General features: G+C 43.9%; 2 protein-coding genes across 2 annotated transcripts in view; one reads left to right on the top strand and one right to left on the bottom strand.

Moving 5' to 3' along the window:
• Window positions 1-23,061, top strand: part of ACAD11 (acyl-CoA dehydrogenase family member 11) — a 125,428-nt gene that overhangs the window by 9,628 nt on the left and 92,739 nt on the right. Inside the window, exons 2-9 of the mRNA XM_044295835.1 lie at window positions 4,483-4,582; window positions 5,619-5,744; window positions 12,876-13,037; window positions 13,643-13,807; window positions 15,305-15,452; window positions 16,944-17,065; window positions 21,247-21,353; window positions 22,112-22,235. Of these exons, the coding sequence (XP_044151770.1) occupies window positions 4,483-4,582; window positions 5,619-5,744; window positions 12,876-13,037; window positions 13,643-13,807; window positions 15,305-15,452; window positions 16,944-17,065; window positions 21,247-21,353; window positions 22,112-22,235 (1,054 nt within the window). The remainder of the gene's footprint in view (window positions 1-4,482; window positions 4,583-5,618; window positions 5,745-12,875; window positions 13,038-13,642; window positions 13,808-15,304; window positions 15,453-16,943; window positions 17,066-21,246; window positions 21,354-22,111; window positions 22,236-23,061) is intronic.
• Window positions 1-23,061, bottom strand: part of UBA5 (ubiquitin like modifier activating enzyme 5) — an 80,938-nt gene that overhangs the window by 31,268 nt on the left and 26,609 nt on the right. The gene's annotated exons all lie outside the window — the stretch shown is intronic.

The following is a 23,061-nucleotide window of genomic DNA, read 5'->3' as shown; positions in this document are numbered from 1 at the left end:
GTAGTCCTTGTAACGGGGATCCAGCAGCATGGCCACCGGGTAATTGGCACAAGTTAGAATGTGGGCAACTCGGCGGTCGTTGCGGAGACACTGCAGCATGTAATCACTCATGTGTGCCAGGCTGCCCAGAGGCAACGAAAAGCTATCCTCAGTGGGAGGTGTATTGTCTGTGTCCTCTGTATCCCCCCAGCCACGCACCAGTGATGGCCGTAAGCTGGTCTGTGTGCCACCCTGCTGTGAACATGGTTCCTCCTCCTCCATCTCCTCCTCGTCATCTTCCATAACTGTGCCCTGGCTGGACAATTGTGTACCTGGTGTTTTGTAGGTGCAAGAACCCAACCTCGGAGCCACTTGGGAATGACTGGCCGGAAACCCTACGAAATGATGCCTCTTCCTCCTCCTGTGCCACATCCTCTTCCATCATCGCTAGCAGCGTTTTTTCAAGGAGGCATAGAAGTGGGATAGTTACGCTGAGAACGGCGTTATTGGCACTGGCCATATTGGTGGAGTACTCGAAACAGCGCAACAAGGAACACAGGTCTCGCATAGAGGCCCAGTCATTGGTGGCCAGCATGTGCAAGGTGGAGTTCTACCTTGTGGGCACGTCACATATGAGGCGGTGAGCAGGAAGGCCAAAGTTACGCTGCAGCGCTTACAGCCGAGCAGCAACAGGGTGAGAACGCACTTTATGCAGCAGCTCTGACATATCTGGGTAATTTTTAAGGAATCTCTGCACCACCAAATTCAGCACATGCGCCAGGCAAGGGATGTGCGTCAAACCGGCTAGTCCCAGAGCTGCTACGAGATTTCGCCCATTATCGCACACCACCAGGCCGGGTTTGGGCTCACTGGCACAAACCACTCATCGGTCTGTTGTTCAAGGCCCGTCCACAGCTCCTGCGCGATGTGTGGTTTGTCCCCCAAACAGATACGTTTTAAAACTGCCTGCTGTCGTTTACCCCTGGCTGTGCTGAAGTTGGTGGTGAAGGTGTTACGCTGACCGGATGAGGAGCTGTTAGAGGATAAGGAAGCAGAGTAGGAGGAGGAAGCAACAGGAGGCAGACTGAAGCGCCCTGCAATCCTCAGTGGTGGAAGGACATGCGCCAAACTGCTATCTGCCTCAGGTCCAGCCGCCACTGCATTTCCTCAGTGTGCTGTTATGGAGATATAACGTCCCTGACCGTGCTTACTGGTCCACGTATCCGTAGTGAGTTGCACCTTGCCACAGATGGGGTTGCGCAGTGCACACCTAATTTTGTCCGCTACTTGATTTTGCAGGGAATGGATGGCTCTCCTGGAAAAGTAGTGGCAGGTGGGCACGACGTACTGTGGGACAGCCACCGCCATAAGGCCTTTAAAACTGTCCGTCTCCACCAGACGGAATGATAGCATTTCAAAGGTCCGTAATTTAAAAAAAGCTGGCATTCATGGCTAGGGATCCCGGGTGGGTAGGTGGGTACTTCCTCTTCCTCTCCAGCGTTTGGGAGTTGGAGAGCTGAACGCTTCTGTGGGACATTATGGAGATGCTTGGTGACCCAGGTGTTGGTGTTGCTGGCAGATCCTCTGTTTGCGGGGTGGTAGGTGGCACTGTCCCTCCAGAGGTGGATAAAGAGGCCGAGACTGCAGCACAAGAGGAAGCAGGAGGAGCCAGAGACCTTTCTTGGTTTTTGAGGTGTCTACTCCACTGCAGCTCGTGCTTTGCAATTAAATGCCTGGTCATGCCGGTTGTGCTTAGGTTGAGAACATTTATGCCTCGCTTCAGCCTCTGATTGCACAGCGTGCAAACCACTCGTGTCTTGTCGTCAGCACATTGTCTGAAGAGCTGCCACGCCAGGGAACTCCTTGGACCTGGCTTTGGTGTGCTCGGTCCCTTGCTGTGGTGGGCAGTAGAAGGCGTACTGTCTAGAGGACGGCTGCTCTGCTTTTGCACCCTGCTCCCTCTTCTGCTGTGCTGGTGGCTCTGTGCGACCACCGCCTCTTCCTCCGAACTACATAGATCACTCGCATGACCTTGATTACATGTGGGGTCGAGGACCTCATCGTCCTCCACATCATCTTCCATCCAGTCTTCACCCCTGCCTTTCTTGTCGGTCTGCACACTTTCAAAAGCCCCAGCAGTTGGCACCTGTGTTTCGTCATCATCCGAGACGTGCTGCAATGGTCCTCCCATGTACTCCTCATGAAAGATAAGTGGTTGGGCATCGGTGCACTCAATCTCTTCCACTTCTGGGGCAGGGCTAGGTGGATGGCCCTGGGAAATCCTGCTAACAGAGTCATCAAAAAGCAGAAGAGACTGCTGCATAACTTGGGGCTCATACTGTTTAGCTGATTTGCAAGGGGGTTAGGTGAAAGACTGATGGACATCGGCTGCAGGTGCCAACTGTGGTCTTTCAGCAGGAGACTGGGTGGGAGACAATGTGAAGGAACTGGATCCACTGTCAGCAACCCAATCTACTATCGCCTGTACTTGTTCAGGCCTCACCATTCGTGGAGCCACAATAGGCTTGACCAAATAGGTTCTGTCGCCTACTCGCACCTGAGGAAGGGTTTTCACTTGTGCGTGTAGCTGGTACAGATCGACCACGTTCTCTCCCTGCAACAGGAGCTCCACCAGCAGCACCACGAGCTGTGCCTTATTTGACGCTCTCCTCAAATTTCTCGAATTTAGGATCTTGCCCTAAATGGGTGTTTAATAGTACAATATAACGGCAGTATGTAAAGGGTGTATCTCACACAGCCTGAACCAGACTAGGCCTCAATTAAAGATTTGTGCACAAAATGGCGGTATTTGAAATATCTGAATATAACTCAAATGTATAAAGGGTGTATCTCACAATTACATATGCAGCAAAGACTGCCAAATAAACTTTTTTTGCCCAAACGGGTGTTTAATAACTGAATATGGCAGCAGTATATAACCCTGGAATTTCAAACGTCAAGATACTGCAATGCCTTAAATATTGTGTATTTTGCCCCCAAAAGGTGTTTTATTAATGAAAGAATATAAGCCCTTTATATACAGGGTGTATCTCACACGCCCTGATCCACACTAGGCCGCAATTAAATTTGTTGGCCCAAAATGGCTGTATTTCAAATACCTGAATAAAACCCCTGTATTTAAAAGGTGTATCTCACACGCCATGATACACACTAGGACACTATCAAAATTGTGCGCAAAATGGCTTTATTTCAAATAACTGAATAGAAAGACAGTATGTAAAGGCGGTATCTCACAACCTCTGCAGCAAAGGCTGCCGACAATTTTTTTTTGGGGCCAAACGAGTGTTTGTTTAACAACTGAATTTGACAGCAGTATTTAACCCTGTAATTTCACAAGTGCTGATGCTGCAAGACCTGAAAATAGTGTGTTTTGGCAGAAAAGTGTGTTTTTAAAACCCCAGAAAATGATGGCTGTATTTCTAGCTTAAATTGCACACTGACTAATCCAGATGTTGTATATTGCCCAAAAAGTGTTTTTTTGGTAACAGAATATGAAAGCTGTATATATTAAACTTGAATTTAACATTTGCAGATCAGGAAAATAGTGTTTTTTGGCAAAAAGGTGTGTTTTTAAAACCTTCAGAAAATAATGGCTGTATTTCTAACTTAAATTGCACACTGACTAAGCCTGCAAATGCACCAGATGTTGTAAATTGCCCAAAAAATTGGGATTTTCAATGGCCCAAAAGCTCAGATGCAGTGCTAATGCACTGAGCTTGCATAAAATGGCAGCCGCAGCCGCCGCCCACCTAACTGACTTATTAAAGTTATTATTTTTTTCGGTCACTGGGCTCAGGGCATTCAGATTTTGAGCAAAGATTTAGTCCTATTCTCTCCCTGAAATCACCAGCAGCATCCTCTCCCTACACTAAGCACAGCAGAGTGACGTGCAGCACTACATGACTCCAGCTTATATAGAGGCTGGGTCACATGCTGCACTGGCCAATCACAGCCATGCCATTAGTAGGCATGACTGTGATGGCTTCTAAGGTCAGACAGTTAGCCGCTTGTTGTTTGGCTGCTCTGCCTCCTTCCAAAAAGCGCCAAACACCGAACCAAAACTTTTACTGAAATGTTCGCGTCTGGGGTCCAAAAATCCTAAAGTTCGGTACGAACCCGAACTTTACAGTTCGGGTTCGCTCAACCCTACCCACAATGCTTAGCACCTCCCAACAATACAATAATCTTTATTTACAGAAAACACAAGTGTAATAAATTTTTACCACTGCTAGATGGTGCTGTTCCCTAACTAATAACAGGAATAAGCAAACAAAGCAGAATGGATCTGTAATGATACTGAAATGAATCTCCCAGTGCTGGAGGCAGAACAGTAGTGATAGGTTTCTTATAAAAGAACTGCTCTGTCATATAGGCACTTTGACTCTCAGCTTGTACATTGAATGCAGATTTTTATCTAATAAAGTAACACAATTTCTCCATAAATGAAATGATAAAATAAGATTGTGATTATTGTCATTATAGATCTGGACAATCCAACCCTACATTCTTCCTCCTGAAGGGTCAGAAAAAGTTTGTTCTAAGGAAGAAGCCACATGGTCCGCTGCTTCCAGGAGCTCACCGGGTAAAGTGCCATTTATTACATAAAGGCCTAACATTGAGACTATTCAGCCATCAGGTGCATTTCTTTAAATGTGGTGTGTGCTGACATCTAGTGGCTGATAAGAAAAATGCAGCTATTCATAAATTATAAAGAATATATAATAAGTTTTGCTGTTTATACAGCGAAGTAACTATACCACATGACAAGACGGAAGGACTATATATTAATTGGCCATTATTATATATTTATAAATTCTGTCACATTGTAGTTAAGCCAGTATTACACATGTATTAGAAACCCGTGATTCATGACTATCGGAGGACGTGTCATGAATGTCCATTACAGCTCATTTTAAAGATGAACTGTGTAATCCTTCAAACATCTGCTGCTGGGTTCCTCCACAGATCTGCTATCAGCATTGGGGTTCTCAGGAGCAGGACACCATGTGGTTATTTTATTTTAGAGGGAACTTCTAACCTTAACAATCTTAAAGGGTTTATCTGAGCCTGGAAATGCCCCCCCCCCCCCCCATACACCCGGGCCCCTCACACTTAATTGGCTGCCTACTCCCTTCCTCCACTCCTGGTCCCTGCACGGCCGCCGCTGCTTCTCCCTGTGCGCAGATGAAAACAACCGGTGTCATGGGGAAGAGGGGAGGACTGCAGCCAATGGCAGGCGGTGATGGGGACTTGCCTTCCTAGCTTCGTGGGTGAGGGTAGGGAGCCTCGTCATCGTCATCGCCTGTTATTGGCTGCCCACCTGACATCAGATATTTTAATCCGCTCACGGGGAAAAGCAGCAGAGGCTGTGTCGGGGAACAGGAGCGGCACGGTGAGCCAGGTAAGTAGAATCAATGTGAGGGTCTCGGGTGTATGGGGGGATTTCCAGGCTCAGATAACCCCTTTAACCGAAACAAATTGGTTCCAGCTCTGCTGTGTGTCACAACTAAACTTGTGAGTCAAGTACACTCTTGGCAGTACTTTTATACTGCTCCTTCTCCAGACTCTTTTTCTTGTAGCATGTACACCATCTAATAACCTCTTGTATTTTTCCTTAGATTGAAAGAGAATATGAGGTACAGAAGGCTTTATTTTCCAATGGATTTCCTGTACCAAGGCCTTTACTTTACTGCACGGACGTGACCGTTATTGGTACTGAATTTTATGTGATGGATCACGTCCAGGTTAGTTTTATGTATTCCTGATTTAAATTGTACCTCCAATTGTGAATAAAACAACTTTCTGTAAGTGACTTGTGTGTATGTGAATATAAGACACTTTGTACATCATTTTATTAAAGAAAAAAGGCTTCTGTCTGGTCTAACCAGGGTGCATTGCTCTTTACTGCTTTTAACATGGAAGTCTGTGGAGGAGGCTTCTAGATGAAAGACACAAACAGCAGTTTCTTAGCTCAGCTACAATTAGCACTTTTGACTCTACTATATCTAGTAAGATAAGGCTGTACCACTATTCAAAGCGATGTAATAAGACTAGTTTCCCACTAGCTTTAAAGAGATCCAGCAGACTGATCCAGCATTGCCAGACGCTACCTGATCCCTTAACTATAATGGAGGCTGGCAAAGATCCAGCCACAACCTGGCAAATATGCAGAGAATCTCCATATCTGTTGGGATGTCGCCGGGTCTCCGCTGGACCCCATTATAGTTAATGGGACAGGCGGGCATTGAGGCAGCGTCTGGCAATGCTGGATCTCTTTAACCCTTTCTACCCCATAGGTTTTTTTTACTTTGCGTTTTTGTTTTTTGCTCCCCGCCTTCCTAGAGCCATTACTTTTTAATTTTTCTGTTCACATAGTCGTATGAGGGCTTTTTTGCAGGAAAAGTTGTACTTTCCAACGCCACCATTTAATATTGCATAGAATTTAGTGGGAAGTGGGGAAAAAAAATTCCAAAGGTGGTGAAATTGGAAAAAAAACTCTGTTTTCCGGGTTGTTTTTTTTTTTTTTTTTTTTTTTTACAGCGTTCATTATGCGGTAAAACTGACTGGTGATCTTCTTTGTCCAGGTCAGTACGAATCCGGTGATGCCACATGAATACTTTTTCCTTGCGTTTTAATGCTGAAAAAACAAAAACAAAAAAAAAAACCTTTGCTGTCACATTCTGACCCCTATAACTTTTTTTGTAGCTCTTTGTGTGGAGCTGTATGGGAGCAAATTTTTGGTGGGGCTATGTGTACTTTTCATTGATACCATTCTGGGTCGTATACGGCTTTTTGATCACTTTTTATTTTATTTTTTGTGGGAGGAGAAGGCCATTTTGACCCTTTTTTTTTTTTTTTTTTTTTTTTTTTCCATTTCACCTTTTTTTGTATGGGATTAATACTTTTTGCATTTTGATAGTTTGCGCATTTACACACTCGGCAATACCCATGATGTGTATTTATTTATTTTTTACATTTTTTTATTATCATTTTTGGGAAAGCAGGGTGATTTGAACTTTTTTTTATATTTTTTTTGTAAAAACTTTATAAATTTTTTTTTATTTTTTTTACACTTTGTTATAGTTCCCTATGGGAAAGAAAAAAAACAAAACAATTTGATTGCTATTATCATTATCATCCACTTGCATTGGAGTCTATGATGATTTTACTACTTTCCTATGGAGCCCTATTACAGGCAAGGGCACCATAGGAAATACTATGCAGCAGCCTCCTGTCATTCACAAGACTGGGGCTGCTGCACACAAGCTCCGGCTCCTCCGATCGCCGCATGGGGGAGCCATAGCATAACCGAAAGCATACGCTTCTGGTTTTCAGCGCTCTTAGATGCCCATAGTCAGGTCTGAGCATGGCATCTGAGGGGTTAAATGTCTGCGATCGGCAATACCGCTAGTCACGGACATTAGCCGCTGGTTTCTGCTTGGGAGCGGGCGCCTTCTTTAACCACCTCCCGACCGCCGTACGCGTATATGCGTCCGGGAGGTGGTTGCTTTATTCCTCCTGGACGCATATACGCGTCTTCTCGCGAAACGCGAGATTTCCGGTGAACGCGCACGCACAGGCGCGCGCGCTCACAGGAACAGAAGGTAAGCGAGTGGATCTCCAGCCTGCCAGCGGCGATCGCTCGCTGGCAGGCTGGAGATCCGAATTTTTTAACCCCTAACAGGTATATTAGACGCTGTTTTCATAACAGCGTCTAATATACCTCCTACCTGGTCCTCTGGTGGTCCCTTTTGTTAGGATCGACCACCAGAGGACTCAGGTAGGTCAGTACAGTCGCACCAAACACCACACTACACTACACTACACCCCCCCCCCCCCCGTCACTTATTAACCCCTTATAAACCCCTGATCACCCCATATAAACTCCCTGATCACCCCCCTGTCATTGATCACCGCCCTGTCATTGATCACCGCCCTGTCAGGCTCCGTTCAGACGTCCGCATGATTTTTACGGATCCGATCCATGTATCCATGGATCCGTAAAAATCATGCGGACGTCTGAATGGAGCCTTACAGGGGGGTGATCAATGACAGGCGGGTGATCACCCATATACACTCCCTGATCACCCCCTGTCATTGATCACCGCCCTGTCAGGCTCCATTCAGACGTCCGCATGATTTTTACGGATCCGATCCATGTATCCATGGATCCGTAAAAATCATGCGGACGTCTGAATGGAGCCTTACAGGGGGGTGATCAATGACAGGCGGGTGATCACCCATATACACTCCCTGATCACCCCCTGTCATTGATCACCCCCCTGTCATTGATCACCCCCCCTGTAAGGCTCCATTCAGACGTCCGCATGATTTTTACGGATCCGATCCATGTATCCATGGATCCGTAAAAATCATGCGGACGTCTGAATGGAGCCTTACAGGGGGGTGATCAATGACAGGCGGGTGATCACCCATATACACTCCCTGATCACCCCCTGTCATTGATCACCCCCCTGTCATTGATCACCCCCCTGTAAGGCTCCATTCAGACGTCCGCATGATTTTTACGGATCCGATCCATGTATCCATGGATCCGTAAAAATCATGCGGACGTCTGAATGGAGCCTTACAGGGGGGTGATCAATGACAGGCGGGTGATCACCCATATACACTCCCTGATCACCCCCTGTCATTGATCACCCCCCTGTCAGGCTCCATTCAGACGTCCGCATGATTTTTACGGATCCGATCCATGTATCCATGGATCCGTAAAAATCATGCGGACGTCTGAATGGAGCCTTACAGGGGGGGTGATCAGTGACAGGGGGGTGATCACCCTGATCACCCCCTGTCATTGATAACCCCCCTGTAAGGCTCCATTCAGACGTCCGCATGCGTTCTGTGGATCCGATCCATGTATCCATGGATCCGTAAAAAATCATGCGGATGTCTGAATGGAGCCTTACAGGGGGGGTGATCAGTGACAGGGGGGTGATCACCCTGATTACCCTGATCACCCCCTGTCATTGATAACCCCCCTGTAAGGCTCCATTTAGACGTCCGCATGCGTTCTGTGGATCCGATCCATGGATCCGTAAAAAATCATGCGGATGTCTGAATGGAGCCTTACAGGGGGGGTGATCAGTGACAGGGGGGTGATCACCCTGATTACCCTGATCACCCCCTGTCATTGATAACCCCCCTGTAAGGCTCCATTCAGACGTCCGCATGCGTTCTGTGGATCCGATCCATGTATCCATGTATCCGTAAAAAATCATGCGGATGTCTGAATGGAGCCTTACAGGGGGGGTGATCAATGACAGGGGGGTGATCAGGGAGTCTATATGGGTGATCACCCCCCTGTCATTGATCACCCCCCTGTCATTGATCACCCCCCTGTCACTTGATCACCCCCCCCCCCGGTAAGGCTCCATTCAGCCATTTTTTTTGGCACAAGTTAGCGGACATTTTTTGTTTGTTTTTGTTTTTGTTTTTTCTTACAAAGTCTCATATTCCACTAACTTGTGTCAAAAAATAAAATCTCACATGGACGCACCATACCCCTCACGGAATCCAAATGCGTAAACATTTTTAGACATTTATATTCCAGACTTCTCACGCTTTAGGGCCCCTAAAAAGCCAGGGCAGTATAAATACCCCACATGTGACCCCATTTCGGAAAGAAGACACCCCAAGGTATTCCATTGGGGGCATATTGAGTCCATGAAAGATTGAAATTTTTGTCCTTAGTTAGCGGAAAGTGAGACTTTGTGAGAAAAAAAACAAAAAAAATCAATATCCGCTAACTTATGCAAAAAAAAAAAAATTCTAGGAACTCGCCATGCCCCTCATTGATTACCTCGGGGTGTCTTCTTTCAGAAGTGGGGTCACATGTGGGGTATTTATACTGCCCTGGCTTTTTAGGGGCCCGAAAGTGTGAGAAGTCTGGGATCCAAATGTCTAAAAATGCCCTCCTAAAAGGAATTTGGGCCCCTTTGCGCATCTAGGCTGCAAAAAAGTGTCACACATGTGGTATCGCCGTACTCAGGAGAAGTTGGGGAATGTGTTTTGGGGTGTCATTTTACATATACCCATGCTGGGTGAGATAAATATCTTGGTCAAATGCCAACTTTGTATAAAAAAATGGGAAAAGTTGTCTTTTGCCAAGATATTTCTCTCACCCAGCATGGGTATATGTAAAATGACCCCCCAAAACACATTGCCCAACTTCTCCTGAGTACGGCGATACCAGATGTGTGACACTTTTTTGCAGCCAAGGTGGGCAAAGGGGCACCTTTCGGATTTCGCAGGCCATTTTTTACACATTTTGATTTCAAGGTACTTCTTACACATTTGGGCCCCTAAATTGCCAGGGCAGTATAACTACGCCACAAGTGACCCCATTTTGGAAAGAAGACACCCCAAGGTATTCCGTGGGGGGCACGGCGGGTTCCTCGAATTTTTTATTTTTTGTCACAATTTAGCGGAAAATGATGATTTTTCTTTTTTTTTCTTTTTTCCTTACAAAGTCTCATATTCCACTAACTTGCGACAAAAAATAAAAAATTCTAGGAACTCGCCGTGCCCCTCACGGAATACCTTGGGGTGTCTTCTTTCCAAAATGGGGTCACTTGTGGGGTAGTTATACTGCCCTGGCAATTTAGGGGCCCAAATGTGTGAGAAGAACTTTGCAATCAAAATGTGTAAAAAATGCCCTGCAAAATCCGAAAGGTGCACTTTGGAATATGTGCCCCTTTGCCCACCTTGGCAGCAAAAAAGTGTGACACATCTGGTATCGCCGTACTATGGAGAAGTTGGGCAATGTGTTTTGGGGTGTCATTTTACATATACCCATGCTGGGTGAGAAAAATATCTTGGTCAAATGCCAACTTTGTATAAAAAAATTGGAAAAGTTGTCTTTTGCCAAGATATTTCTCTCACCCAGCATGGGTATATGTAAAATGACAGCCCAAAACACATTCCCCAACTTCTCCTGAGTACGGCGATACCAGATGTGTGACACTTTTTTGATGCCAAGGTGGGCAAAGGGGCACATATTCCAAAGTGCACCTTTCGGATTTCACCGGTCATTTTTTACAGATTTTGATTGCAAAGTACTTCTCACACATTTGGGCCCCTAAATTGCCAGGGCAGTATAACTACGCCACAAGTGACCCCATTTTGGAAAGAAGACACCCCAAGGTATTCCGTGAGGGGCATGGCGAGTTCCTAGAATTTTTTATTTTTTGTCGCAAGTTAGTGGAATATGAGACTTTGTAAGGAAAAAAGAGAAAGGAAAAAAAAAAATCATCATTTTCCGCTAACTTGTGACAAAAAATAAAAAATTCTAGGAACTCGCCATGCCCCTCACGGAATACCTTGGGGTGTCTTCTTTCCAAAATGGGGTCACTTGTGGCGTAGTTATACTGCCCTGGCAATTTAGGGGCCCAAATGTGTGAGAAGTACCTTGCAATCAAAATGTGTAAAAAATGCCCTGCAAAATCCGAAAAGTGCACTTTGGAATATGTGCCCCTTTGCCCACCTTGGCAGCAAAAAAGTGTGACACATCTGGTATCGCCGTACTCAGGAGAAGTTGGGGAATGTGTTTTGGGGTGTCAATTTACATATACCCATGCTGGGTGAGAAAAATATCTTGGTCAAATGCCAACTTTGTATAAAAAAATGGGAAAAGTTGTCTTTTGCCAAGATATTTCTCTCACCCAGCATGGGTATATGTAAAATGACACCCCAAAACACATTCCCCAACTTCTCCTGAGTACGGCGATACCACATGTGTGACACTTTTTTGCTGCCAAGGTGGGCAAAGGGGCGCATATTCCAAAGTGCACCTTTTGGATTTCACCGGTCATTTTTTACACATTTTGATTGCAAAGTTCTTCTCACACATTTGGGCCCCTAAATTGCCAGGGCAGTATAACTACCCCACAAGTGACCCCATTTTGGAAAGAAGACACCCCAAGGTATTCTGTGAGGGGCATGGTGAGTTCCTAGAATTTTTTATTTTTTGTCGCAAGTTAGTGGAATATGAGACTTTGTAAGAAAAAAATAAAAAATAAAAATCATCATCATTTTCCGCTAACTTGTGACAAAAAATAAAAAGTTCTATGAACTCACTATGCCCATCAGCGAATACCTTAGGGTGTCTACTTTCCGAAATGGGGTCATTTGTGGGGTTTTTCTACTGTTTGGGCATTGTAGAACCTCAGGAATCATGACAGGTGCTCAGAAAGTCAGAGCCGCTTCAAAAAGTGGAAATTCACATTTTTGTACCATAGTTTGTAAATGCTATAACTTTTACCCAAACCATTTTTTTTTTGCCCAAACATTTTTTTTTATCAAAGACATGTAGAACTATAAATTTAGCGAAAAATTTATATATGGATGTCGGTTTTTTTGCAAAATTTCACAGCTGAAAGTGAAAAATGTCATTTTTTTGCAAAAAAATCGTTACATTTTGATTAATAACAAAAAAAGTAAAAATGTCAGCAGCAATAAAATACCACCAAATGAAAGCTCCATTAGTGAGAAGAAAAGGAGGTAAAATTCATTTGGGTGGTAAGTTGCATGACCGAGCGATAAACGGTGAAAGTAGTGTAGTGCCGAAGTGTAAAAAGTGGCCTGGTCATGAAGGGGGTTTCACCTAGCGGGGCTGAAGTGGTTAAAGACCTGACATGTGACGTAATAGTACGAAGGGGTTAAAGCTAGTGTTCTTCTAATTTTTTTATATTCCCCTGTGAAGAGAAAACAGCGTCTTAACCCCTTTAATATGTTTTCCTGCATTTGATGCAATTAGTGTCATCCTTTTTTCTATATCTCCATGTACATCAGTGATATCTGTAATAGTTGCCCTATGTGTTTTCATATTTTACTGTCTGTCTGTCTCTCTTTTTCAGGGACGTATATTCCGAGATGTCTCACTGCCAGATGTCAGCCCTGCGGAAAGATCAGCCTTGTATGTCGCCCTCTCTGAAACTCTTGCCCAGCTCCATTCATTTGACATCCGTACATTAAATCTTACTGGGTATGGCAAAGGGAAAGGATATTGCCAGAGGCAGGTAATGTGAATATTATTTCTAATGTAATTTGTAATTATCAAAGACAAGTTATGCTATATGTAAAAACATGGAGGCTGTGTGCAGTTATGACCTAATTCAGCAGCACAATATCTTCATGCAGCTCCTCCTTAAACTCTTACTCAACCGTACAACAGTGCCCCCATCTCTTGATTGTTGGACATTTTAAAGGCCAGACGGGATGACGTATACACTGCCTGGCCCTGTCCGTTAAAGTGCAAAGGGCTTGGCAGTTGCAGAGAGATGAGCCTCTAGGTGTAATGGTAACGCCTCCGTTGCTCCTAGATTCTCATTTGCATATATTAAAACATCCTTTTTCTCAGCAATGTGGTCACATATGAACCTGGGACCAACGGAGATCCTTCTGCTGCCAGGTGCACATACAACAGGCCAGCCAGTGTCATAGGTACAAATCTGCCAACAGGTGCCCTTAAATCTAAGCCTTTAACTAATGTGTCTGTGCTTTACATGTCATTTTACCTGTCTTATACTGTTTGCGATATTTTGATTTCATATTATCTCCTTGTTTTAATTCTGTATAATAATAATATTATTATTATTATTATTATTATCTATGGAATTGACAGGTTAATACATGGAAGAAGCAATATGAAAGGGCTGCACACAGAGATGTACCCGCAATGAACCAACTGGCAGACTGGTTAATCAGCAATGTGCCAAGCAACGACAATGAAGAGACTCTGATCCATGGAGATTTCAGGATTGATAATATTATTTTCCATCAAACTGAGGTATTTTTTTTTTTTTTTTTTTTTTTTTTTTAACCATGAACTCTTGCTTTATTAAATTTAAAGGGTTTATCCAGTTCTTTTAAATTGATATCCTGCTAAAAATCTGCGGGGGTCCAACCCTTGGCCCCCCCCTTTTTCTGTTTGTAGAGGCCACAGCACTCCAGTGAGCACCATGTCCCCTTCATTGTTTACCAGGCACAACTATTACATTTCGTGGTGACTGCACCTTGTATTGCAGCTCAGTCTCCTTCACTTAGGCTACTTTCACACTAGCGTTCGGGTGGATCCGTTCTGAACGGATCCGCTCATATTAATACAGACGGTGGCTCCGTTCAGAACGGATCCGTCTGCATTATTTTGGCATATAAAAGCTAAGTGTGAAAATAGCCTGAGCGGATCCGTCCAGACTTTCAATGTAAAGTCAATGGGGGACGGATCCGCTTGAAGATTGAGCCATATTGTGGCATCTTCAAACGGATCCGTCCCCATTGACTTACATTGTAAGTCTGGACGGATCCGCACGGCCAGGCGGACACCCGAACGCTGCAAGCAGCGTTCAGCTGTCCGCCTGTCCGTGCGGAGGCGAGCGGAGCGGAGGCTGAACGCCGCCAGACTGATGCAGTCTGAGCGGATCCGCATCCATTCAGACTGCATCAGGGCTGGACGGAGGCGTTCGGGTCCGCTCGTGAGCTCCTTCAAACGGAGCTCACGAGCGGACAGCCGAACGCTAGTGTGAAAGTAGCCTTAAATGGGCAAAGCTTTAGCAAACAGTAATATCACTACTAGAATTATTGAGCTGTACCAGGTAACAGTGAAAGGGATGTGGGTCTTGCCGGATCATCGCAGCTTTTTTAAACAGCTGATTAGGGGGATGCTAAGAGTTGGACCCCCACTATCTAACAATAAAGCCCTGTTCTAAACATAACCAAATAACCCTTAAAGGGGTTTCCAGGATTTGTATATTTAATTTACCTGTGAAGGGATCTTTACTTACATGCTCCCCGATGCTCTATTGCTCCCCGGCTATCTTTACTGACTTCTGTTCCCCGCCAGTCAACATCCACACAGATGAGGTCACGTGTGCCGCTGCAGTCAATGACTGGCCTCAGCTGTGACCCAGTCCATGCAGAAGTTGACAGGTGGGCACCTGAAGTCCGGTGAAGACAACTTGGGAGCAGGCAAGTATAGATCTTTTTACAGGTCCTGATGGCCTTTGTGCCTTAAATCTGTTATAAGAACTGGTTGCTGTGTGTATAGTATTGGGCATTTGGTACCGTTTTGTTAGATGTGTACTGTTAAGTCCAGCATCTTTACAGTAGTCTGCTGGAAAAAAAACTGTATTTATCTGGATGCAATAAAGCATCTTGCATTGCATTTCAGGATTTTGTGTCCAGGGGTGTCCTTACAGATCTGCAATACGAAGGCAAATTCTGAATACATCTGTGCATAATGTAAATCTGGTGTCCTAGCAAGCTAACATTTACTGATTCTCTTCAGGCCCGTGTAATTGCTGTTCTTGATTGGGAACTCTCCACTATTGGGCATCCCATGTCTGATCTGGCCTACTGTGCTTCACCTTATTTTTGGCCTCGAGGTGTGCAGTTCCTTGGAAGCACTAGTAGCAAATCCTTTGCAGATGTTGAAGGTGAGTATTTGTAGTAAAGACAGACATGACATAGATGTAGATTTGCATTTTATTAAAAGGTTTATCCCATGAAAATTATTGATCACCTTCTGTGGGATAGGAGATAAATATAATTTCACAGGGAGTCTCAACAACTGGGGCCCCCAATGAAGGTTCCCCTCAGCAGTCTGCATGTTGGTCCGCTGCACCATTTACATCTGCAGGGCCGACGTAAGCAGTGCTCTATGAATAGGTGATAAATACTTTTTTGTGGGATAACCCCCATTATCCTGGCTCAGTGATGTTAATCTACTGCAAGCTTCCAGGGCTATCACAAGCCCAGAAAAGTTCCTACAGGAGAAAGAAGGGAATCTGAATGAATCATTACTTCACTTTATTAATAATAAAGAACCACAAGCCCAAACATAAAGTATATAAAGACAATATGGCTAAAAAAACTTAAATCAGAAACGGACCACTCTATATATAACGATAATACCTCATATAGACCAGCAGATAAGTCTGCAATGTAAAAGCTTGAGCTACCAACCTGCAGAAGGCATCGTACCCAGCTACCCCTCAGACTGCAGCGAACCTTTATTACCCTGACATCATTGGAGTGTTCATTGGTCCCCCAGTTTTCTGTTTTAACCCCATTTTCAATTAGGCCCCCAATATGTAGTCCTTGAAAAATAAGATGTGCACTAACCTCCTTCTCGATTCAGCAATGTTTTTAGTCCCTGACCTGTAAACTTCTGGACGGGGTCACCTGCATCGCTGCAGCTATTCACTGCTCTAGCAGTGATGTGAAGCAGCACTCATAGCCACGTCTGGAAGTTTACAGGCCGGTGACCTGAAGCACCGCTCTGATGCTTGAACCAAGCTCTGGACCACATTCTTAAATAACCACAAATGGAGTTAAAGGTGGAAAACCCCTTTGAGTTTTTTAACGTCTGTAGCTGTCTGTATGGATTTTATATTATAACGGCCCTGTTCAGGATTACAAAAAGATGGTTGCTTTCTTCAAGAAACAGCTCCGCTCCTGTCCTTCGGTTGTCTCTGGTTTTGTAGTTCTTGTCAATTAAATGTGCAATAAGTACAAAGCTGCAATAGTACACACAGTGTATGTGGTGCTGGTTTTAGAAAGCAACCATGGTTTTCTAATTTATGAATGTGACGTTTTTTTTTTTTCATTTCTCCATTTCAAAAACCATAACGTTTGTTTGTTTTTGTAGACATATTGATATTTTGGGGTTTTATGGTGTTCACTGTGCGGTTTAAGTGAAATGCTAATTTAATTATGCCAAGATTAACTTTATATAGCTTTTTAATGTTTTTTTCACAATGAAAACTACTTTAAAAAAATAAAAATTGTATTTGCATTATCACTTTCAAAGACCCCTAACATTTTTATTTTAACAGAACGATGAAGCTGTGCCATGGCTTATATATATTTTTATTTTTTTGCACAATGAGTTTTCACTGGTAGCAATTTTTTTCTTCTTCTTCAAGGAATGCCTGCATTTGAGGATCTAATAAATATTTATAGTCGCTGTCGAGGAATATCATCAGAAGTGCATGACTGGAATTTTTTTCTTGCTTTGACTTTTTTTAAGCTTGCTGGGATATTACAGGTAAGGACTGTTCTTTATATGTAATATACTACACTATACATACTTTGGCCATGAAGAAGGACCCCCAATAAAATGGTCCGAAACGCATAACAATTTTTCTTGTGTGTTGAATAATAATTTTTAACAAAGCCGCTGAAATAAAGATACAGTTTTTTACTTTGCTAATTGGAGCTGGACTTTTTCAAGTGTGTTGGATCCTACACTATACATAGTGTATTTCCTTAAATGTGCTTTTCCAATTTTGGGTTGACTAAACAAAATTTCTACAACTTTCTAATATACGTTGGAGGGAAATAATAATGGATTATTCCCGCTTTTGGATATTGATCACCTATTTGCTGGACACATCAGTGTTGGACGCCTGTCACCCCCACCAATCAGCTGTTTTTGGCAGCTGCTGGTGCTAGGAACCAAACTGTGGACAGAGTTGGAAGCAGAAGGCTCTGTGTGTAGCGGCTGTGTCGGTGTACTGCAGATTAGCTCCCAGCAACTTTATAACATTGTATTTTAGAGTTATAACCTTTGTGCCATCCACCTTGCCACATAAGTAGTTTTGCTTAAAACAAGACACTGCATTCCATAACTAGTTTTTTTTTGTTTTTCTGGGGGGTTATTTTTTTTCTCCGTTGTTTAACCATTTCCCATGTGACCATATCCAGCAGAAGTAGGGTCTTTAAATATCACACCTGCCCAGGAGCTAATTGGGTGCTATAGCTGCCAGTTGCCGGAGCTAAAGTTATATAGACTCCAAAATGGTGTCAATAAAAACTACAGCTCACCCTGCAGAAAGTGAGCCCTCACACGCCTCCATAGATGTAAACGTAAAAAAGTTATCAGGGTCAGAATATGGTTATGCAAATAAAAAATACAAATTTGTATTTATTTTTTAAGTATTAAAGCACAAGATATTGTTGTAATCGTACTGACCTGGAGAATGGAGTGACCATATAATTTTTACTGCATAGGGAACGCATGAAAAACGAAACCCGTAAAACTTTGTTGGCATTGCATTTTCCTTTAAAATGCTTCAAATTTAGAATTTTTTCCAGCCTCCCACTACATCGTTTGGAACAATAAATGATGGTACAGCTTATCCTGCATAAAAAAAAGTATGGCTCTAGGAAAGCAGGGAGTAATAAAATTGAAATGGAATATTGCTTGGTAATGAAGGGGTTAACGAACATCATATTTTTTTTTACAGGTAGTTCAAGTGATGCCATATATCAGAATTTATTTTTTATATTTTTATATTCTTTTGCCAAAAGAAAAAATTACTTTTCATGGAAAATTTTCTTTATAAATGTGAGTTTTTTTTTTTTTTTTTTTTTTTTTTTTTAAATAAACATCCCAGCAATCGGCCAACAAATGTGCATACACCTGTTGGTCAGCTGATTGTATGTGAGCTTGTGTCGGGATGTGCTGCTTACGTAATGTAAACTGCATGGGGGACAGATGAGCATAGTATCATTCATCGAGTGGCTGGTGTTAACGCTTGTTAACCGAGTGCCAATTGACTAATTTTACCATCGATCGGCTGGGTTGGACTGGCCATAGACCCTACAGGGAAATATTTCGGTGGGCTAATGCCCAGGGGACCACCCGAGCCCTACATAATGATCAGATGCTCTCAGCATTAATTAATGCTGTAACCATAAGGTCCTTATGCATCTGGCCAATGGCTGCAGGTGTCCTGAATTCAACTATATCACTATCCCTCACAGTTGAAAACTTCAGCGGGAGCAGCAGTATTTTGTGCTGCACTATGGTATTGCTGTCCTTGCCTGCTTGTATTGTACCTGTCTACATATAACTGTTCAGATATCTAACCAGGACCTGTCACCTCTCCTGATATGTTTTACTGCCGTATTTTTTGCCCTATAATACGCACTGGCCCATAAGACGCACCTAGGTTTTTGAGGAGGAAAAAAAGAAAAAATATATTTTTAACCAAAAGGTGTGCTTTTGGTGGGGTTTGAACTAATGGTGGTCTGTGCATGACACTACTATGGGGGATCTGTGGGTGGCTCGGTTATGGGGGGGATCTGTGGGTGGCTCGGTTATGGGGGGGATCTGTGGGTGGCTCGGTTATGGGGGGGATCTGTGGGTGGCTCGGTTATGGGGGGGATCTGTGGGTGGCACTGTTATGGGGGGGATCTGTGGGTGGCACTGTTATGGGGAGATCTGTGGATGGCACTGTTATAGGGGGATCTGTGGATGGCACTGTTATGGGGGGATCTGTGGATGGCACTGTTATGGGGGGATCTGTGGATGGCACTGTTATGGGGGGATCTGTGGATGGCACTATTATGGGGGGGTGATCTGTGGATGGCACTGCTATATATGTGTTACCCACAGATATCCCACACCATAACAGTGCCATCCACAGATCCCCCTATAATAGTGGCATCCACAGATGCTCTAATATACCGGAGCTAAACCTGCGGGGGGGAGGAGGGGCCGGTGGCATGCAAATGCGGCGGGACCGGTGCAGTCACTGTACTCTGGCCCCGTCGCTCACTCACTGCTTTATTGCCTAAACCTTTTATAATAACTTTAATTGAAGTTCCGATCCCCAGCCCCATCTGTACTACTTACTAAATGTCCTTAAGCAGGCAGAGCAGGGCGGGCGGGCGGCCGTAACTCACTGATGTCACGTGCCTGCGCCGCCTACTTTATGAATGAAGTAGGACGTGACGTCAGTGAGTTATGGCCGGCCACCCGCCCTGCTCTGCCTGTTTCAGGACATTTAGTAAGTAGTACAGATGTTGCTGGGCATCGGAACTTCAATTAAATGTATTATCATAAAAGGTTTAGGCATTTAGGAAGTGAGTGAGCGGCGGGGCCGGAGTACAGTGACCGCACCACCCCGCCGCATTTGCATGACACTGGTCCCTCCTCCCTCTCCCTCCAGCCGATACATCTCAGTCTGCGATGCTGCAGCATCGCAGTCTGCAATGTGAAATGGCAGCATTCGCCCCATAAGACACAGGGGCATTTTCCCCCCACTTTTGGGGGGGGGGGGGGGGGGGAGAGTGCGTCTTATGGGGCGAAAAATACGGTAAATTGTTGTATTCGACATGATGTAATTCTGGAGCATTTAGTCATCAGACTCTGTTGTGTCCTTCCTCTGTTATTCCAATGTGATGTTAAATACTTTTATGTTAAAAAAAGTATTATAGCAGTGATCATTCAATAAAGGTCTGCAAGCTTTCAGAGCTGATATGAGAATTGTGGTGGTCACTCCTTTTTTTAAAAGATCCATAAAGTGCAGATTCACATGCTATGCATTTCAGAAGAACACATGTTGTCCTTCGTCATGGCATTCAAGCTTTCAGAGAACAAAGGCAGTATACAAATAATTGACTGAGAAGCACAACATTTAAAAGATATTAAAGGGCCTTTGTCATCAGGAACATAATTTTTAACTGGCTGAGTTTAGACATCTGCTAATGTCAGTTGAAGCTAAGTCTTTGTCCCTTCTTTCTAGGTGCCTTAGTTTCTGTGTAAAAGGAACTTTATTTTATGTAAATGAGTCTCTAGGAGCAATAGCGGTGTTGCCACTACTAATAGAGGCTCTGTTTTCCCTCCTCTGGCTGCGCCCTCGTCATGTTGATTGACAGGGCCAGGTAGAATGACGTGAATACTGCCTGGCCGAGGAAGTACACGATAGTGTCTTTCTAACAAAACTAGAACCAGCCCTGTACTTCACATGAATCCAGAGATCTCCCCATTCATTGTTGCACCTTCTCTACTAGGTTTAGATTAAACTGGCAGCTCAGGGGGTGGCCCTTTCTGCTGCAGATCAGGGGTTGTGTCCTTTCTGCTGTAGCTCTCTCCATATCACAGCTCAGGAGGCAGTGGAAAGATGGAACTGAGCATGTGCATCCACCTAAGCGAGGTGAACCAAGAAATAAGAAAAAGAACAAACAGCAGGTGAAGTTATGCAGATACATTTATTGAACTGGTGGCTATACAGAATTTTTTATTACATGCAATTACAAAGTTATTCTGAAAACTATTTTTTCATGGGCTAACTTCTTTAAAAGCAGGGTTCCTGCAGATACAGGTGGCCCCACAATATCACTACAACAGCTTAGAGGAGGAGCTGTTCTTGTCCCTTCTGTAACAAAATGCACATATCCCATCTTTAATGTAGTTTGTATGAAATGTTTGTTTTTAAGGGAATTCATGCAAGGTTCCTTCTCGGAAATTCCAGTGGAGAGAATGCTAGCATATTTGCTGACATGGTTCAACCTTTGGCTGAAAATGGATTAAGACTCGCAAAAAGGTAAGGCGTTCACATTTTCTTGCATGCTATAAATTGTGTACGCTGAGTTTTCTACAGTTGAGCTGACAGCAATGTAATGCTGCCCTTTAAAGTAAGTTTTAGCTAAGGGCGCTTGTATTCATATTATGGGAGCTTTCTTCGACCTACCATACCTAATAAGAAAATCCCAGCTCATAAATAAGCATAACTCACACACATGTCTTTAGTGGTGCTAGATGTTGGTTGTATTTTACGAGGGCAACCAAGTTAACGGGACCCTTTAACCAGTATAATGTAATCTGTAGGGTGCTGTCCCAGTGGTTAAATAGTGCTGCACCCACTCGAGAGCTTGTCATATATACCCGTTCCTACTCTGAACTTGGCCTAATGGTCTTTGTTAATATTACATTGCTTTTAGTTTCCAGCGTTTGTATTTGGCTATTCGGCTATCTCCGGCAATTCCATATAGATGAATGATGGGGCAGACAAGCATGTGTGTCTGCTGCTCCAGTTAGAAGAGGAGCACAGTACCCTGTTCTCATGATTGGCGGGGGTCTCAGCAGTCAGACCCCCCCCAATTATTCACTTATACTCTATTCACAGGATAGGGCATAAGTTGTCTTAATGGGACAACCCCTTTAAACATTGATAGGGAGCCCACTCTAATAGGTAACATTAGCAGACGTCTCTCTTCCTCTAGGAACCTACATGATGTTACATTGTTTCTCTGATTTGTTTCATTTGTCAATATAATTGACTCTTTTTATAATATTTTCCAGAGAACAATCGGCTGTTGAGTTGCCTAACTCTCCGGGGGAGCTGTTCCTGCTTAGTGCCAAAGGGCAACGGGTTTTGCAGCAAGTAAAGGAGTTTTTACAGCAACACGTATTTCCTGCACAACAGGTTAGATTTTCTGTCATACGTTTTGCAGAATACAAGGTGATATACAGGTCCTTCTAAAAAAATTAGCATATTGTGATAAAGTTCATTATTTTCTGTAATGTACTGATATAAACATTAGACTTTCATATATTTTAGATTCATTACACACAACTGAAGTAGTTCAAGCCTTTTATTGTTTTAATATTGATGATTTTGGCATACAGCTCATGAAAACACAAAATTCCTATCTCAAAAAATTAGCATATCATGAAAAGGTTCTCTAAACTAGCTATTAACCTAATCATCTGAATCAACTAATTAACTCTAAACACCTGCAAAAGATTCCTGAGGCTTTTAAAAACTCCCAGCCTGGTTCATTACTCAAAACCACAATCATGGGTAAGACTGCCAACCTGACGGCTGTCCAGAAGGCCATCATTGACACTCTCCAGCAAGAGGGTAAGACACAGAAAGAAATTGGCTTTTCCCAGAGTGCTGTATCAAGGCACCTCAGTGGGAAGTCTGTGGGAAGGAAAAAGTGTGGCAGAAAACGCTGCACAACGAGAAGAGGTGACCGGACCCTGAGGAAGATTGTGGAGAAGGACCGATTCCAGACCTTGGGGGACCTGCGGAAGCAGTGGACTGAGTCTGGAGTAGAAACATCCAGAGCCACCGTGTACAGGCGTGTGCAGGAAATGGGCTACAGGTGCCGCATTCCCCAGGTCAAGCCACTTTTAAACCAGAAACAGCGGCAGAAGCGCCTGACCTGGGCTACAGAGAAGCAGCACTGGACTGTTGCTCAGTGGTCCAAAGTACTTTTTTCGGATGAAAGCAAATTTTGCATGTC

This window comes from Bufo gargarizans, chromosome 5, assembly GCF_014858855.1.
Source record: "Bufo gargarizans isolate SCDJY-AF-19 chromosome 5, ASM1485885v1, whole genome shotgun sequence".
Lineage (NCBI taxonomy): Eukaryota > Metazoa > Chordata > Amphibia > Anura > Bufonidae > Bufo > Bufo gargarizans.
This window is presented reverse-complemented; position numbering and strand designations above follow the sequence as displayed.